The following is a 20,081-nucleotide window of genomic DNA, read 5'->3' on the forward strand; positions in this document are numbered from 1 at the left end:
AATTAAAAATGATTAAATCGAAAAAATTGTATCAAATGATTAAATTTAGAATCGGAAAAATTAATAAAATAACTATTTTAATTTAAAAAGTTATTTAAAGCGTAAATTTGAAAACCAATAGACACAGGAAATGAGAATTTCTTTTGTATAGATATAATTAAATATTTTATTTAAAAAAAATTAATGTTATGGTTTTATTAAATTTTATCCAGATTATTTTATACATGTCGATTTTAATGAAATGATATGAATAATCTTACTTTTACAAATGATTGTAATTGGTCATAAATATGACCGGACATTTATTATCCACAATACAAGAACCAAATAAATCAGAAATATTAGAACAGGTTTAACTAAATAATTACACCGAAAACTTTCTATAATATTATGAAAGTAATTACATTGCATGTAAAATGTTTACGTTAATTGATCGTCAACCACCCCCCAACAAAAAAAGAAGCATGCCCTCAAAATATTGCAGTAAATACCATAGCCTAGTTGACGTGGAATAATTTAACCATTGCGGCGACTGAGATTTACCCCTTGAATTAAAATGACAAATAATTAATGTACTGGATGGCATACTGAATTTGAACATGATGATCACCGGCAAGAGGAAGTTCTGTTTAGGTGCCGGACGATGTCCGGTTTAGCCGCTGAGCACCTAACTTTGGAGCAGCAGGTTTAGCACTCCGCCCTCTGCCAGTTGACGAGGGCTTGGCCTTAGTAGTGGGAGCAGGAGCAGCGATGGCAGCCCAAGGATCATCATCATCAGTTACAGTTGATTTCAAATTTAAAGATTTGGATGTTTTTGGAGCAGGAGCTGCTATGGAACCCCACAAATCATCATCTTCATCCTTTCTCAACTTTGATGTACTTTTGGATTGCAAACTCGTGGCTAATTTACACACAAAAATTCCAATTACTACAAATACATAAAATTCACCAAGTAAATAGCTGAATTTGAGTAATTAGGTCGGGAATGTTCCTTTGTATCAAGGGAGTAGTGACACCGTCAAACTTTCAAGTTTAAAGCACAGATGAAAAGATCAATAAAATGGCAGCATAATCTTCAAAACAAACCTTTAATTTTTTTCAGTAGCAATTATCAAATTAATAATCCTATCATGCAACAAAGGACAAAAGTTCATGCCTTGTCAAAAGGTGACTGAACGCTAAATTCAATCAAAAGTTGCAGACCTGAACCAGTAATCATACAGTCGCATCAATCCCTTTATGAGGATTGTCATTAATCATTGACATTGACATAGAAGCATTTTTTCAATGCAAGTGAATGGATAAATAGTAACTAGCAAACAGGTAAACGAGGAATCCTCATCAAACTGCTAATAGTTGGATAATTAATACCTAGCTTTGTCTGCGAAACAGGTTGCGAAACCGGCCGCCTTTGAGCTGCTTGAATGTTTGCTAGAGCTGGAGTTGGTTTGATTTCTTCAAGTGGTTCCAGATCATCCCACCCATCCTTGTCATTTTCACACTCCTCGTCGAGTCCATTCTCCAGTTCTCCCCAGCCGTCTGTTGATGTTGGGGAAGTAGGGACAGGTTGCTCAGCAAAATCTGGCGCAGACCTTACACGAAGAGGGGCTGCTGGAGGAGTATCTATAACAAGAATACCCAAACAAGAAGTTAAATAAGCAAGAGTTAAATTGTAAATATTTACTCGGAATGAAGCAGAACAAATTGCAGCGTCAAAAGATCAGGTAAGGAGGCAGATTGCACAAATTTTCCTCAAAGGTGGATAGTGGATAGCGGACATCATGCATGAGATCTTCAGTTATGCCTTTGCCTGGCGGTTTCTCAGTCTTCTCATTATTTCCTTCATTTATAATAACATAAAATTATGCCCACATCTAATGAGTTTGATTTTTTTGGGCACATTAAGTTAAGACAGGCCATTTCAAAAAGAAAGTGCCGGGTTAAGATATTTTTTATGAACTTAAACCCCATCATCCGCAAGAAAAAGCCTGTCTTTCAACGTCAGAGGTTCAGCAGAAACGAAGATAAAAAAAATGAATATGAAAAAAACAATTTTAACCTACTTTGTCCCATGATAGGACCTGCTGTTCAATTTTCTACTAAGTCTATACAAATATGAAAGAGAGAGAGAGAGAGAGAGAGAGAGAGAGAGAGAGAGAGAGAGAGAGAGAGAGAGAGAGAGAGAGAGAGAGAGAGAGAGAGAGAGAGAGAGAGAGAGAGAGAGAGAGCAAGTTCTTCAAGCAGTTTATGAGTGACTCGAGTTGGTCACAAAAGCATTACCAGATTTAAAGTTACTCTCTGCATTCTTATTTATGAGCCTCAATTACTTTGTTTATCAGAATTAAGAAAAGTAGTTAATTTAGTTTATAATGATTAATCTGTCCTAAATTTATATTGTTTCCTCAAAACTACCCTTGTACATTATTGACTTATGAAGGTCAGCAGGCAAAAATGGATGGGGGAGAGGAAGATTTCATCACATACTCAGAGGAATACACAATAGTAAATCATATTTAAAATAGCCAAGAGACCGATCATCTGTCATACCCGAGCTGGCATTAGCAGATGCTGGAGTAAGTGCCGTAGAACTCACAGAAGACACTGGAGCATGATCAGAAGGTTTACCCTTCAGAGTCAAGGAACTCATAGCCCACCTACACAATGATGAGAATAAGTCAGAAACCATAATGCAAAGAAACAGCTCAGCAGCTTAGGTGCAATTAAAGAAGACTGAATCTCAGCTAGAAAAGCAGGTACCCCTAATGGGATGCTGAGCTCCTCAGGACTGTTTAGACAAGACAACTACCGCCAGATTTTTATTTTTTCAACTGATTAAGAAACTTTCCTACAGTGGCATGACAAAAGATAGCATCATTTAACGAGTTTATATACTGAAACTAGAAAAATCTAGACACAAACCCTCCCAAAGTCCCAACCCAAACAACAAAGACAATTTTTTATGTGGTATACATATACCATCATATTAAGAGGCGTGATAGCAACACACACTATCCATTAGTTGAAATTCCTGTAGGTCCCACTATTTTTGGAATGGAACACACCAAATAAGGAAAAAAAACCTACGTATTTAGCAAAACCCACATGAATTTCACTCAATGAGAGAGAGAGAGAGAGAGAGAGGCGTGTGTGTTTCACTCAATGGCGTGTGTGTTCTAACTATTATTGTTACTACTAGTATTCTACATAAGTAGACAAGAAAGAGTCCATGCATTTTTAATTGACTAATTTAAAACAAAAAGAAGGGAAACTTCACATTAAATAGTGTAAACTAAATTACTCAATATCGTAAAACTCAATCTGGCACTACTTATTCTCTGTTGTTTAATATGTGAACAGCCAGGCCACAAAGTTTGAACTGACTTACCCAAGTAAACCAGCATTTTCAGGAATTGAAGAGATCCCCGTGCTAGTTCCCTCAGTAGCCTCAGCTGTATTCGTCTAAGATAAGAGCATGAACATCAGTATCAAAATTCACCATTGAAGGTGGCAACAAACTGCCACTACTAAGACAGTTATTGAAACTAACGGATCATCTACAAAACTCCAAATGCTGACCTGCCATGAGCCTTTTTAATTTGGTGCAACACTAAAATACTTAAGCGGTAATTTTTTATATTAGGTTATTCTCGAAATTATTTGGTACAGATCATAATTGTCAAACACCCCAAAATTTCCTTAACTTGCATTGATTTTGTTGCAAATATTCTTATTACTACGATCAGGACGATGGCAGTGCATAAGCAAAAGAATACCCTGACTGTCCATACATAAGTGTGAACGTTCAGCTGTAGGCCCATGCAAATCATCCTAGATATTATTAGTTTAAATGATGAGAAGCAGGCCTAAGGGGATAACCAGTACAGTATACAGAATAGTTACACTTTCTTTAAACAGTGAAATTTCCTTCTAAGAAATGTTTGACAAAGAACATTATTAGGTAAAGCAGGAACTAGAAAGTATCATCTTGTACATTGCACAACTATTTATAGATTTAGGTAAAATCCAAAAAATGTAAATTAAAAGAAAAAAAAAATAATTATGAGGGAGATATGTATAAACAATTCAGGTAGAATCTAAAAATTATTTATTAAAATAGTAAAGAATAAGTGATTTAGTGCACAAGGCTCCCACCTAGTTGGATACAGTAAGGGTGGATGTACAAAGCTAAGCAGAGAGAGGCCATTTTCAAGATTTAAACTCGTGATCTTTTAAGATCACAAGGAAACAATATTACCTTTGCACTAAGGCTTTCCCGTTTAAATTCTTAAGTTATTAATTCAAAACAACTTCAATTTTGAATTTATAAGAAGTTAAGAATAACTATTATTCCTTAAGGGAGAATATGTTTTTGGATATATAATGGTGAGAAGAATAGAATAAAATAAGTTGGAATGGAAGAGAATTACCATTCCATTGTTTGGATAACTTTTATAATGGGATGAAAAAAGGGATTGGTTCCATCCCATACCTGAGTTGGAAGGGGGCAAAAATAAGGGTATCTGATAAAATGAAATGGAACACCCATGCCATCTTATTTTATACAATCCAATTAATGGAAGCTGGTATTACTTCATTCCTTTCCACCAATTTAGCGTATTCTGATTTAAAATATTGGAATGGATTTACATTAAATTAGAATTAGGGTTTAAAAAATTAACTCTGAACTTAAATTTATTTTCTTCTCAAAGTTAAACGCCAAAATTTAGAACCATATTATGCATCTGGGTAACAGTCAAAGAATTTTATTGTATACCTTTTCATAATATTGCTTCGCCATCTGCAAAAATTGATCAACTGCCTGAAATGCCTTAGATCGCACATCACTGTTTGAATCATGACAAGAAAAACATATAATCACTGCCTTGAAAAAGGTGAAATATTCCAAGGACAAGAAAGATCTCTATGTAGAATATGAGGATTGGCAAAACATACAAATTAGCACACAGGAAAAAAATAAATAACATCCATTATTTAAGAGCCTAACGTAAAAAAATTTAAAACATCAAAAAAAGGAATTAAGAAGCAACTGTGGAACACAATAATTTTTTCTTTAAAAAAGGATTTAACCCACTAAAAAATATTAGTTATTGAGAAATCAATTTACTAGCAAACTGATTGCAAGTGAATATAAGAAAATAAAGCATCATCAGGATATAACTTGTCAGGATCAATTGTGAGCACAACAACATTAGGAAGAATCCGAGTTGCAATTTCCGTGATGTCATAGTAGGAACTGGTAGCACATAAAGCCATAATGCCTGTAAATTAAAATTCAAAATGGTGAAAAAATACATTTTGTTACAAAACTGAAGAAAAAATGTAATAGGTCGATCGGGGTAACTCTAATACCTGCTCCTCTAGCAGGTGGAAAGGTATCACGTAAAGCACGGACTGTAAATGCATTAATCAACACTCTTTTTCTTGTCTGAGAAAAACTCGGAGGAGTTATTAACCGATGAATATTTTCTAACAATAAATAAAAGTTTGGCAACTTTCTGAACTAGAAAACATCATGTGATCATACCCCTTCGTTTAAGTAGTTTGCAATGTTTCCCAACAAGATGGTAGTATTTGTTCGTATAGCCGGTTCTTCATCGACCTACAGAACAAATCGTAGATTTTATAAATTTTAGAAAAGGAAAACTAGGAAAATTGTTCACTTTCCCAGTCAGCTTTCCTTCCCCACATATTAATGGTTGAAGCAGTACCTGTAACCTTGACAAATGCTTTAATAATGACCCGGAAAAGGTCCTTTGTGACAGCTGCAATTATGAGACAAATAACATTTTAACAAATAAAATTAGCTACTAAAGATTCATCAAATAGAAAAGAAGATTTGGGATGGAAAAGAAGAAAAGGACGAGTAATGATAAAGGAACAAAGCTTTCAGAAACATTGCATTCTATTGAGGTTCTGTCAGGAACCAAAAATTGAAAAGAGAAAGAAAAGAGATTTTATTGAATAGAACAAAATATAGAACAACACTCTCTTCTCCAAGGGTTCTCCTTTACAAAGGATCTCTAATGCTCAACTAACTTATTAATATACTAACTATCTTAACCTTTCCTTCCTTTTTACAGGTTCACTAACATATATATTGAGGGATTGGGTACACTTAGTTGCATTGAATTTCTTTTTCTTGGTACTTTTTATTTCTGTTCTTTGTTTAGGAGAGTTCTTTATCCTATGTTCTGCGTAATATTTTCTGTCTCAATTAGTTTTTTCTTTTATATAATATCAAAAACCAATTTTAAGTTCCAATCAGAATTCAAAGACAATTCAGTATTATAAATGCGAGTCACAAGAAACCCATTTATTTCATTGATGTGCATTCAAAATTAATTATGCAAACCCAACATCATTCAACTTCTTTGAAAACATTTAATGTATCTTAAGAAATAAGCAATCAAATAATTTCCCAAAAATTAGTCATTCCAAAACATGTACTGTTAGGTTTCCAAGTTAGAAACTTAACTTTCTCACAATACCCAAACACACAACAACACAGAAATAAGAAATAACAAATGATTTGTATGTATTTACTGCAACAAAATATCAAGATAATAACGGGAGCCTAATCCCCCTCAACAAGGTTCAAGACCGGTTTACACAACATAAGAAATGGCTACCTCCCACAGAAATATAAAAAGGCTTATTTATACACTTTCTCTCCCCCTCTAACAAACTTTATCGCTCTCTTTATTCCTCTGCTTTCTATCCTTAACCCCTTACCCATTAAGTCCTATCATCCTGTATCCTAACATGTACTTATTCAAATACTAATTAGTGTAATTAAGATTTATTGGTAGTTCTAATAGCAATAGCAGCTTCTCCGTGATGCTAATTCCCAAACTCTGACACAACCCACGCCTCTTTTGAACAAGGCAAGATATAATAGTAATATCACAATATAAACTTTAATCGAATCCTAATGATATATACATGCGCTGAAACTAATTTAAGCCATGTGCTAAATGTGTTAAACTGTAATCAGACCAAACATACCATACAAAGACCAAAAATTTGGTACTAGCAATATAACTGTAATAACAAATTTTGAGTGCCTAAAATTCTAATTACACCAATAACACCTCTCGTTTTTAAAGTAAAACGAAAAGACAGAAATTTAGCTGATATGAATATTAAAAGACATACCTTTGGAGCCAGAATTAGCATGGACTTGAGAGTAAGTTCCCTCAGAAAAGCGGATGTATCAGAGAACCCAGTAGCAACATGAGGGTAAACCTAACCATAAAATGTCAACAATAGAATCAAAACATCCACATTGATAACATGAATCTTCATGTATTATACCACGGAAAAAAAAATTAAACAATCGTATTCTGATAACATACCTGCTCATCAACTACTTGTGCTGATAATGACTCCCCATACTGATCTATATGTTGTAGAAGTCCAACTCGAATAGCTCGATCATTTGATGAAAAAAGCTTAACAAGGGTTGGAAGCACCTATGTATTATATAGTGAAATCCAATTAAGGAATGAGATGAGTACTAGTTAGTGAGAGAATCAAACACTAAGAAAGAACGAAGAAAAGGGGTATCATAAGGGTATTGAAGTTGTTATACACCTTCACACGGAACTCCTCAGATGACAGTGCAGAACCCATTTTCAACAATGCAGTCAAAGCAGGGGCAGAGGCTGAACCATATTCAAGAGCAGAAGCTAATAAAGGAAGCAACTGCGAAGACCAAAATTATCCCATTAATCAATTGGGGTAAAATTTTGAACCTATTAAAAGTTTAAAATTTGAACTTGTAAAGAGACCTTTTTCAACACAATCTGCTGAGGAAGTTGCTCTGACAAATTTGGAAGCTTGCGGAAGAAAGTGTCTTTCTCAACACTATCTTTCAAACTAAGAATTTCCATGAAATGAATCGTGTCTACTAACTTATTTTGAAAATACTCTGCACATCCATTACCAACAAACTTAAAGTTGCAGAGACTTATATCAGGGCAGAAAACAATAACTACTAGAAGTTCAAAACAAGCATTTAGAATGTGGTATAGATTGTTGAACTGTTTTTATTTTAGCTGGTTTTCACCTGATCATGAAGCAGAAGAATTCCCTCCTAAGTCCTAAATCTGAAAAAGCTAAGATCAATTTACATTAGAATGTGCTCCCAACAACACTCTATCATATAAACCATAACCTCTGCATCCATGTAATATACTCTACGCCCCCTCTCCTTGATTAATCCTCTATTCAAGAAAAAACAATCAAATTTCTCTATTCTCTTGTATACAATCAATTCAGGAAGTTAGAGTTATACAACATCAGTTTTAACTGCATTCTGGTAAGCTAAAAACTACAGTTGAATGTATTAAATCAAACATGGAACCTCTTTCCAAAAATGCTAAGCAACCGTGTCAAAAACCCTTTAGCTATAGCGAAGACTGTCTGTGTTGTCAGAATTCCAATCATTACCAATGTTTCCCATGCAGTTTTAAACTACAGTCTATGACTATCCTAGCGCACTAAAGCCAGCCCAAATGTAAAATACCTAGATATAACTAGCACAGTTTTAAGTTGCCTGACAGAGGACTAGACTGTATCCTATAGCATATAAGACAAACTGCAAAACAATTCTACAAAGTTCAAACAAAGAAGTAAAACTGTAACAATGCTAAGCTAATCAAGTTTCTGTAAAACTAATTATAAATATATTAACAAGCACTCACCGCTGTTTTCTATAAGCTTTGATGTATTTAATCTACGAGAGGGCGCAGAACTCAGCAACCGCTGGTAATCTGGAAGCAGAGACTGTAAGCCAAAAACAAAAAGACAATCAGAGATGAAGAATGAATATTTCATTAGAATGAGATATAAAAAAGTAACCAACCGAGTAAAGCCTCACTTAAACATTATATCTAGTAACACGTACAAACACAAACCAACAGTAAATTCCTAAGCAGGCTAACCAACAGTAAACACAAACCAACAGTAAATTCCTAAGCAGGCTAACCTTAGGAATGAAGACAGTGTTGCGTAACTCCTCCGTTTTGCCCAACTTTAAACCAGAGAATAGCTCATAGATAAGACAACCTATAAAATAAGAATTTGTTGGTTTTGAGAGGTCTATTCCGTAAACCAACAATATCTGTGCAGTTTACATAATTTGAACCAATATTACTAATGCATGGACAAAAGGGTAACATTTTTTTTCTGATATATAACTATACTCTTAAGGAATATTTATGAGAGAAAAGGTTAAACAAAATACATAAACAATAAATTCCAAAATAAATACGATTTCCTACATACTAGGACTGGAAAGAAGTGGATTGGTAACTATGGGTAACATTATGCAAAGCATAAGATGTATTATTTCTAGTTCTTCCTTCTGAACAAAAATTTATATTATGATCCATTGTTAGCAAAACAGTAAATTACAAACAGAACCAAGCCCCAACAGTAAATGGGCATGAAGTTTAACTTATAGCACCACTTCTTTATGTAAGAATGTATAAAGGACCAACTGTCCAAAAACTTAAGCAGTTAGGTGATGGTTCAAGATTGGTTTTATATCACTAGTTCACCTTCTTGCAAATGAGCCCATTGGTTCAGAAGCATAAATAGTTTACGGGCTGTATCTTTCTCTTGCTGAAATTTAGCTTTTAGAATAACAAGAAGCAGGTGTGGAGGATCAAATTCATTAACATTTAATCATAGAAACTTTGATACCATGTCAAGGACCAACTCTTGCAAAAGCTTAAGATGTTTGGTGAGGTTCAATATCGGTTTATATATCTTTAGTAAGAAAGTTAAAATATTTCACAAGTAAAATTCATTTGTTTCTTTTTATGGCCAGTTATAGATAAAACGAGTTCCAAAATATAAGTTGTGCGCCCCATGGTACAACCATATTGATTAGGCTAGTAAGAGGACATGCAGCAAGCAAGAAAAATATAACAATGCCAGAATGTTAATTGGCTCCATTCCACTTAATATTTTAAATTGCCATCATAATGCATTATAACTGAGAATAACATACCCATGCCCCAAGAATCAATGGCCCATGGAGGAGACTTCTTAATTCCAGCCCAGTCAGATTTTGCCAGTTCCATTGGTTTGTACTGTGTTCCAACAAGCCATGCATATTGCTGAATGGAAAACATGGGAGGAATAGATATTAGGTTTCTGTAATGTAAAGAACTAAAACAAATTCAATCAACAGTGAATAAGCTCTGTATTTGTATTATTGACAAGAAAAGACACTCTTACAATAAGAGGAGCTGCCACGCAACAATAATACAGAGACAAAAGATAAACAAGAGAACCTCTCAGAAGAAAAAGAAGGAATTCCAAGGGAAGAAGATTCTTCCACCAACAACCCTTTACTCACTATCATCCAATAGTTATATACTGCAAATGTATTCTTTGAGGCACACGTTGGTTTTCTTGGGACGTGCACTAATTCTCTTTCCTCTCTGCTCTAAATTTGTTGCCCTCTGTCCAAGGCCATCCACTTTCTTTCCGTGCCACTATGAATTCCCTCTTCTACCCCTATTAACGTTCTCTTCATAACAATTCCTTCCTCTTTGAAATCAACCTTGTTCTCAAGGTTGAAATCTGGAAAAGCTTTTTGAAGTGCTTCGTGATCTTTCCAGTTGCCTGTGATCCATCCATTCCTTCCTTTCAAATGTAGGATAGAATACTTATTATTTCTTATGAGGTTGTTAACCTCTATTTGTATACATAAGTCAGCAACATATTTTAGGAAATATGGGCTGCTAATTCTACTGGACAAATCCCTAACATTACGGGATCAATCAAACATAAATAGCCTATTAATGGCAGCACCCAGCAGTTACAGAAATACAGCACATTTAAATAAAAGACTTCCTAAAATACACTGTGCCAATTAATACCACTCCAATCACGGTTTTGACACTCCCCCTCAAGCTGGTGAATAGGTATTTTCCATTCCCAGCTTGGAGACAATTCCTTCAAAGTTAATGCAATTCAGTCCCTTGGTGAGTATGTCTGCAAGTTGGTTCTGAGTAGATACATATGGGGTGCAAATCATGCCACTGTCTAGCTTTTCCTTTATAAAGTGTCTATCAACTTCAATATGTTTGGTTCTATCATGCTGCACCGGATTATGGGCTATGCTAATTGCAGATTTATTGTCACAATATAACCTCATAGGTTCATCCCACTTTATCTTCAAGTCTTCCAATATAATCTTCAGCCATAAAAGTTCACATATTCCGTGGGCCATTGCTCGAAATTCGGCTTCAGCACTTGATCTAGCCACTACACTCTGTTTTTTACTCTTCCAAGTCACCAAGTTTCCACCAAGGAAGGTGCAGTATCCTGTGGTTGATCTCCTATCTACCACTGACCCAGCATAGTCTGCATCCGTATATGCTTCAAGGCTTACACTCTTGTTCCGTTTGAACAAAATCCCTCTTCCAGCGGTCCCTTTCAAGTACTGGACAATTCTAAGAGCAGCTTGTAGGTGTGCTTCCTTTGGTTGGTGCATAAACTGGCTGACTAGACTTACAGCAAACGCAATGTCTGGTCTAGTGTGCGATAAGTAAATAAGTCTGCCCACAAGTCTTTGATACATTTCCCTGTCCACAGCAATATCATCCTCCATACTTCCCAATTTTATATTTGGATCAACTGGAGTACTCGCTGGTCTACAGCCTGTCTTCCCTGTTTCTCTAAGCAAGTCTGTAATATATTTTTGTTGAGATATGAAGATTCCTTTCTTAGAATGAGCCACTTCGATTCCCAAAAAATATTTAAGCCTTCCTAGTGTCTTGATTTCAAATTCCTTGGCAAGACATTCGCTTAACACTTGTTGTTCCCTTTTGTCGTCCCCACTCACTATAATATCATCTACATACACTAATAGAATTGTTACTCCCCCTGAAGCTGAATGTTTGATAAATAATGTGTGATCCCCTTGGCTCTGTTTGTAGCCTAGACCTGTCATCACTTTGGTAAATCTTCCAAACCATGCTCTTGGAGATTGTTTCAGCCCATATAGAGCTTTTCTTAATTTGCAAACAGTTCCAGCAGCAACCTGTTCCTTGTAACCAGTGGGCAACTCCATGTATATTTCTTCTTCAAGGTCTCCATGTAAAAATGCATTCTTCACATCAAACTGTTGCAGATCCCAATCATTATTTGCTGCTAGTGATAATAATACTCTGACCGTGTTCATCTTAGCAACTGGGGCAAATGTCTCCAAGTAATCAACTCCATAGGTTTGAGTGAAGCCTTTGGCCACCAACCTTGCCTTGTACCGTTCAATTGTCCCATCAGCCCTATACTTTATTGCATATACCCACTTACATCCCACTGGTTTTTTTCCAGGAGGTAGGGTGACAAGTTCCCAGGTCCTATTCTTGTTTAACGCCTCCATTTCCACATCCATGGCATTTTTCCATTTCCTGTCAGACAATGCTTCAGATACAGAGGAAGGTGTGTGTGTGGAGTTGAGGTTAGTGAGAAAGGTTTTATGGGTAGGTGAGAATTTTTCAAAGGATACGAAATTTGATAGTGGGTAAAGTGGCTGTTGGGTGCAAGTTCTAGTTCCCTTTCTAAGGGCAATGGGTAGATCAAGGGTTTGGTCCACCTGTGCTTCTAGATTTTCAGAAACAAACTCATTAGAATTATCAGAATTTATAGGATTTGAAGGCGTTACCTCATGTAGTGATGGTGGGTTGGATTCTTGGACATTGCTAGATTCTAGAATGGCCTTTTCTCTCCTTGAGTATACCTTTCCAAATTTGCCACCACCATCAGGTGTAGATCTCACGGGTTCAGCAGTCCCGGGTTTAGTAACAATGCTGCCATTTGTCCTAGTTTCAGGCCCAAACGTCATGTTTGGGAACATGAGAGTCTCATCTTCCTCTCTAACATTCTCCCCCTGAAGATGAGGCTGTTTGAAATAGCTTTCTTGTTCATTGAAGGTGACATCTCTGGACACATAGAATCGTTTTGAACCGGGTTGAAAACATTTGTACCCTTTTTGTGTGGTAGAGTATCCTAAGAAAACACATTTGACAGCTCTAGGATCCAATTTCCCCCTTTCATTACTATGAACATGTACAAAGGATACACACCCAAATATTCTAGGTTGAAGTTTATTTGTAGGGTCAAGGTGTGGGTAGAATGAGGATAGAACTTCCATGGGACTTTTTGAGTTTAAAACTCTAGTAGGTAGTCTATTGATTAGATAAGTGGCGGTAAGAAGGGCTTCCCCCCAAAATCTTTTAGGAACATGATTTTGAAAAAGTAAAGCTCTAGTTTGATCTAAAAGGTGACCATTTTTCCTTTCTGCAATCCCATTCTGTTGAGGTGTGTTCACACATGAGGACTCATGGATTATCCCTTCCTTTTGGCAAAAAGAGTTTAGTACAAGATTAAAGTAGTCCTTGGCATTATCAGACCTCATTCTTTTGATACTGACCCCAAATTGATTTTTAATCATAGAGACAAACTGGACAAACACAGAGCTAACTTCAGATTTTTGTTTCAATAAAAAAACCCAAGTCACCCGGGTACAATCATCAATGAATGTTAAAAACCATTTAGCACCGGAAATATTAGGAACATAAGCAGGACCCCATACATCAGTATGAACAAGAGAAAATGGGAAAGGACTCATCTTATTGCTCATGGGAAACGGTACACGTTTATGTTTTGCTAACTCACACACCTCACAATGAAGACTCTCCACACTTAAATTTTTAAACAAGGAAGGAAAGAGTACTTTCACAACTCGAAATGACGGATGTCCTAAACGGCAATGATAAAGTTGAACCTTCTCTTTATTGGTCATGGTGGATTTAGAAATGAGACTCTTGGTAGGCAGATTAGGATCCTCCATGTAGTATAGGCCATTCCATTCTAGCATGTCCAATCGTCCTCCCCGAGTTCTTGTCCTGCAATATACAAGTGTTGCTATAAAAAACAACATTACATGCAAGATCTTTAGTGAGTTTTTGTATAGAAATTAGGTTGGTGGATAATTTAGGGACATGAAGGACATTTTTTAAGGTTATGGATGGGCTTATTTGGACTTCTCCTTGTCCGGCTGCAGTTATGAGGGTTCCATCTGCTGTGGAAATTTTCTTGTTACTAGGACATGGGGAATATGTGGAGAAGTATTTAGGTAATGGGGTCATATGGTCAGTGGCTCCAAAGTCTAATATCCAGTAATGTGTAAATGGTGTATCTGAAACATTAAGTCCAAACTGTAATGGAAACTTACCAGAATATGTCAAGGAGCACGTACCTGTAGGCTTCTCCAATTTACTGAGGATGGATCTTACCCGTTCTATCTCTTCATGATTCAACTGGACAGATTCTGCACCTTGTCCATTAGCAATGTATGCTTGCCCTCCTCCTTTTTTCTGTGGGCCTCCCTTCCATCCCCATTCTCGGCCTGAGGTTTTCCCATCTTCTCCTTTCGGCCCCCATTCTTTGCTTGAGGTCCTCCCATCTTTCAGCCCCCATTCTCGGCTTGGGGGCTTTCCATGTAATTTCCAGCACTTTTCCTTTGTGTGGCGTGGCTTGTTACAATGGGTACACCAAATCTCCTCATGTCTCTTCTCCATACTAGGACCCCAGTTTTTCTTCTGGTTGGCAACCATACTTGTTCCTCCTTCAGCTATCATTGCAGAGCTTTCGGTGGTTGAGGTTTCCAGCATCAGCCCTCTTCTGCTTTCTTCACTCCGAATAATGGCTACCACTTCATTTAGCCCTGGGACTTTCTCCTTTCCCAAGATTTGAATTCGGACCTGGTCATATTCAGGATTTAAACCCACCAAAAAGTCATAGACCCTATCTTGTTCAATAAACTCTTTTAGAATTGTTGAGTCTTCTGAACACTTTGCTTTTATAACCCGATAGTGATCCAATTCCATCCATAGGGACTTAAGTTGATTGGCATATTCCGTTACAGATTTACCTCCCTGTTTGGCAGCCACGGTTTTCACCTTTACATCATAAATTTGAGCAGCATCCTTGGCCTTAGAGTAAGTTTGTTCTACTGCCTCCCAGATTTCCCTTGCTGATTTTAGAAACATGCAGGTATCACTGATTTCTGGAGACATTGAATTCCACAGCCACGCCATGATCATGGAGTCTTCTTCATCCCATGACTTGAATTTGGGATCCATCTCATCCGGTGCATTACCAGTCAGGTGACTGATCTTCCCTTTCCCTTTCAGTATGGTCCTAATAATTTGAGACCATTTGAGGTAGTTTTTTCCATCTAACCTATAAGCGGAATGGATATTTTGCAGTTCTCCAGCCGTCTGGATTCTGTCCCCAGTTTCCAAGTTCACCACTTCCGCCATGACTAGGTGCACTCACGATAAGCAATGAAGGCTTGACGGTGGCACAGCAATAAAGGCTGGTGCAGTTTTAGGTTAAAGGTCAAGCAGCAATAAAGGCTGCGATTCAGAATAAATAACACGGTCAGAGACTCCCAAGAATCGGGAGCTCTGATACCATTTCAAATGTAGGATAGAATACTTTCTTATTATTTCTTATGAGGTTGTTAACCTCTATTTGTATACATAAGTCAGCAACATATTTTAGGAAATATGGGCTGCTAATTCTACTGGACAAATCCCTAACATTACGGGATCAATCAAACATAAATAGCCTATTAATGGCAACACCCAGCAGTTACAGAAATACAGCACATTTAAATAAAAGACTTCCTAAAATACACTGTGCCAATTAATACCACTCCAATCACGGTTTTGACACTTCCCACTGAACTAGATGTCGCTGAACTTGCTTTTGTCCCTGAAGAATCTGAAAGAGTGATAGGTAGTGGTGTGTGAGGTTGATTATGGTCGCCTTTACATGATTTGAGTTGTGAAACAAGAAATACTAGATGGATGGTAATAGTAGTGGTTAATAATAATTTATAAGCCACTTGGGAAAGGGCCAAAGTATCTTAATCCCAACTTTTGATTCTTTCTCAAAGCAACTGAATTTTGTCTGTATGGCTGTAATTTAACCAAAACCATGTCACCAACCTTGAATTCAAGATTTGATCTCGTTTTATCCGCGTACTTCTTCATGTGTTCCTGAGCCTTGTGGAGATTAGCTTTCAATTTAAGAAGAATCTGATCTCTCTCAACCAACAGTTCTTGGACAGTAGTAGGGTCTTTTGCATCAGGAATGTACTTAGTTAAATAGGGAGGATCTTGACCATAAACTGCCTTAAAAGGCATCATGCCAGTGGTAGTATGAAAAGCAGTATTGTACCAGTACTCCACCCAAGGAAGTAGTTTAACCCAGTCCCTGGGAGCATCATAGGTGAAACATCTTAGATACATTTCAAGACTTTTATTAAGAGCTTTTGATTGGCCATCTGTTTGGGGATGGTAGGTGGTGCTCATGTTAAGTTTTGTGCCACTTAACTTGAAAATTGTTGCCAAAAATTGCTAGTAAAGGCTTTGTCTCGATCTGATACAATAGTTTTTGGGAACCCATGTAATTTAATCTCTGATTTCATGAAAAGTTCAGCAACCATCTTACTGGTATAGTCAACCTTTAAAGGAGAAAAATGAGCAGATTTTGACCAACGATCTACTACCACCAAAATGATTGTGTTTCCTGTGAAGGAGAAAGACCTGTGATGAAGTCCATGGACAAATCTTCCCATATATGATTTGAAATAGGCAGAGGTTTCCAGTAACCCAGCAGGTGAAGAAGTCACAGCTTTAGCCTGTTGACAGATTAAACAATTTTTTACAAACTCCCTGATATCATTGTGCATTCCCTGCCAGTAAAATTGAGCAATAATCCTGGCTAGAGTTCTTGTAAATCCAGCATGCCCTCCCAATAAAGAACTATGGAATTAATGCAAAATTTGATTCACCAATTCATGTTTATGTGGAATAAAAAGTCTTCGTTTCCAATACAGCAACCCATCCTGCTCTGTATAATTAGGATGAGGACTTTGGTTGTTCAGGCACAACTCAATTGTATTCTTAAGATTTTGATTTTGGTAAATAAAATCCTTAAGGGTAGATAAGATCTCCAATTTGAGTTGAGACCAAGCCATTAAAAAGGATCAGGATAAGGAATCACCAGCAACATTTTCCTTTCCAGGTTTGTATTCAACTGTAATCAGTACAAAATCTCCAAGTGCAGCTTTTTTTTAACTAGGATGACGGGAGAGGAAAAAGGACTTGTACTAGGTGCTATGATCTCTTCTTTCAACATGTTAGACGCTATGATTTCAATTTGTTGTTTTTGGCTGTGAGGGTACCTATATGGTCTTACCTTCCCAGGTCCAGCCCCAGGCAGCAAGAGAATTGCTTGGTCGTGTGACCTAGGGGTAGAAGGGTGGGGGTGGGGGGCTGGGTGTTGGTGTGGGGTGTTATGGGGTGTTAAACCTGAAGGTGTAGCAAAAACATCCATGTAAATTTGCAGCAATAAAGCTATTCCAGGTTCAACAGTAGTAGGAGTATCCAACCACTGATCTGCAGGACGAATTGGTTGTTGCAGCTGTAATGTAAATAACTCCATACCTGAGCTTTGCTGCGTTCTTCTTAATTGATGAAATTGTGCAGGCCATTCATATAAAACTTGATAGTGAGAGCACTGTAATCAAATATATATGGTCCTAGTGTAGCAAGCCAAGCCGTCCCAAGTACTAAATTTTCTCCAGATATTGGTAATTGTTGAATATAATAAAACTAGGTATAAGATTAATCTCCCTTATGTAGAAAATATACATAAGATAATATATTCATAATAGTGAGAATGGCTAAGCCCAAATACAAATGAAAATGTAAAAATAACATAAGTAACATAGGAACTATGTTTCCCTAATTAACATAAAATGCAATATATCTAACATTCCCCCTCAAGCGGGTGCATATAAATAGTCTGTACCAAGCTTTTACAAATATATTCAATTCTCAGTCTTTATAAAGACTTAGTGGAAATATCTGCTAACTGATCATTTGAGTTGACAAACTCAGTCTTAATATCTCCAGATATAATCTTCTCTTGAATGAAATGAGAGTCAATCTTAATGTGTTTGGTCCTCTCATAAAAGACAAGATTAAAACTTATATGAAGAGCAGCTTGATTGTCATGCAGCAATAATACAGAGACAAAAGATAAACAAGAGGACCTCTGAGAAGAAAACAGAAGGAATTCCAAGGGAAGAAGATTTGTCCACCAACAACCCTTTACACACCATCATCTTATATATTGCAAACATATTCTTGTAGGTGCACGTTGGTTTTCTTGGGACGTGCACTAATTCTCTTTCCTCTTTGCTCTAAATTTGCTGCCCTATGTACAAGGCCATCCAAGTTTCTTTCCGTGCCACTAAGAATTCCCTCTTCTACCCCTATTATCGTTCTCTTCATAACAGTTTCTTCACCGCTTGAGTGTTTTTTTAGATGATAAAAGGTTTCACAAATTATAGCAAGGTCCTTCCCATCCCCCCCTTGGAAAAAAAAAAAGTCCTTTCAAGAGAGAACACATGGCTATAGCTTGTTTTGATGTCACACTAGGGTCTGCTAAAGTGTAAGGCCATGGTGTCCTTTTTCAACCACATACCAAGAAACCTATTCTAAAGTTGACAAGAAAAGAAGGTATTATTACTTCCAAACACTAAATTACCAGCATTTGCCCAGAGGAAGTTTCGTTATTCCCATCAAACTCGGACAGAACATCAAAAGCATGGAGTTTCCAGTCCAAAGTTTGTGTGACAACAACACTTGCCAAGCAAACATAAGCATGAACCTGCAACAGGCAAAGCTTGTCAACAAAATAACAAAACAGTAACCAGAGAGCATAAAAACCATATTTATATTAGCTCATGAACACTCACGAGCTTACAATCGTTATTTAAGAAGCTCACAGCCTTTGCTATTTGATGCAGGCCCCAAGCATAATATTCATCCCTACAACCACGATAAGGAGTAAAATATTATAAATGGATACTATTTACTCTATTCAAAAACCAATTCATAAAAAATAACAAAATCAGAATCAAATTCAAATTCAAAGCTTTCATCCTGCATTATTTCAATTTAATGTTACACTCGAAATCATGTGCAATGAAAGTTGCCAATCAATGCTTTAGCAACTGAAGCACATCATGAAGCAGAAACTGCATTGATACCTTTGGGTACCTTCAAGACCTAGCTCCTTAATCTTGTCTGACAGCGGCATCACAGGCTCGGTCACCATATAAATTGTAACCTTGGGAGAACCAGCATCAACAGTTTCAACCTCTGTGCTGTGAAGAAAAGATAAAATATTCGGATGCCTAACCTGAAACGGTGCACCATCAAAAAGAGAAAATCATCCAAAATTTGAAACCCCGCAGCAACACAATACAAGCAAAGCTTACAGTGCGTAGACGCTTAACACCATTACGACCCGCAGCTAAATGTCCATCCTGAGCATTGCTCCCAGACAGAGAAAATATTGACACTGGAGAACCATCATCCTGAAACCAAAACCAAAACCAAATTAACGCCAAATTAGTTAGGTATAGCTCCAAAATGAAGCTAACATTGGCCTAAACATTATGCACGTATAATTGGACTTAGGAGTTACTCGTTCAGGAATAAGAAAAATAGGTGACATTGAGTTACCTTGGAGGTGCCGCGAAAGTGAAGCCACGAACCCCAAGCAGAAGCATAAGGTTCACCGATATTGTATGGAAGATCTTTGAGGCCGGTGCCAGATCCAGCCACCACCTCTTTCAAGAATTTGAACATTGCTTCGATCCACGATCACAATTCTGATCTGATCACTGATCAACCACGCATGCTACTACCTATAATAGCTATAACTCTTGCTACCGTACCGTTTCAGGATCAGAAACATATAGCACTCTTCCTCAATGTAATGCAAAACGAGGAGGAGAAATTGAAGCAACTAGCATCGTTGAAGAGGGAAATGCAAATGCTGCCACCTTCGCTTTACGTGCTTTCTAATTTCTTATCTTCCCATAAACAAACATATGTTAACTTTCGTTGTTTATATTTTTTTATTTTACTAGATAAATTATTTAATTG

At 36.9% G+C, this 20,081-nt stretch overlaps 1 protein-coding gene across 5 annotated transcripts; it reads right to left on the reverse strand.

Moving 5' to 3' along the window:
* Window positions 1–339: 339 nt before the first annotated feature.
* On the reverse strand, window positions 340–20,010 carry LOC124819955 (uncharacterized). 5 transcript variants are annotated; one of them, XM_088095929.1, is made up of 21 exons: window positions 19,656–20,010; window positions 19,409–19,507; window positions 19,178–19,329; window positions 18,884–18,956; window positions 18,673–18,795; window positions 10,040–10,148; window positions 9,011–9,090; window positions 8,727–8,808; window positions 7,812–7,951; window positions 7,615–7,725; window positions 7,377–7,493; window positions 7,177–7,266; window positions 5,730–5,783; window positions 5,546–5,620; window positions 5,371–5,446; window positions 5,180–5,279; window positions 4,775–4,844; window positions 3,386–3,459; window positions 2,548–2,654; window positions 1,372–1,623; window positions 340–901 (listed from the first exon to the last, which is right to left on the reverse strand). In XM_088095929.1, exons 1-21 carry the CDS (start codon window positions 19,779–19,781, stop codon window positions 630–632), a joined length of 2,382 nt encoding a protein of 793 aa, XP_087952055.1. In that variant the 5' UTR covers window positions 19,782–20,010; the 3' UTR covers window positions 340–629. The 5 variants fall into 5 exon arrangements, with proteins under 5 accessions (XP_087952055.1, XP_087952058.1, XP_087952056.1 ...); XM_088095932.1 differs by having other exon boundaries at window positions 19,178–19,294; window positions 19,656–19,795; XM_088095930.1 differs by having other exon boundaries at window positions 19,178–19,324; window positions 19,656–19,795.
* Window positions 20,011–20,081: the final 71 nt, after the last annotated feature.

This window comes from Vigna umbellata, chromosome 8 (genome assembly GCF_029865625.1).
Source record: "Vigna umbellata cultivar VRB3 chromosome 8, Vumbellata_1.0, whole genome shotgun sequence".
NCBI classification, from domain to species: Eukaryota; Viridiplantae; Streptophyta; class Magnoliopsida; order Fabales; family Fabaceae; genus Vigna; species Vigna umbellata.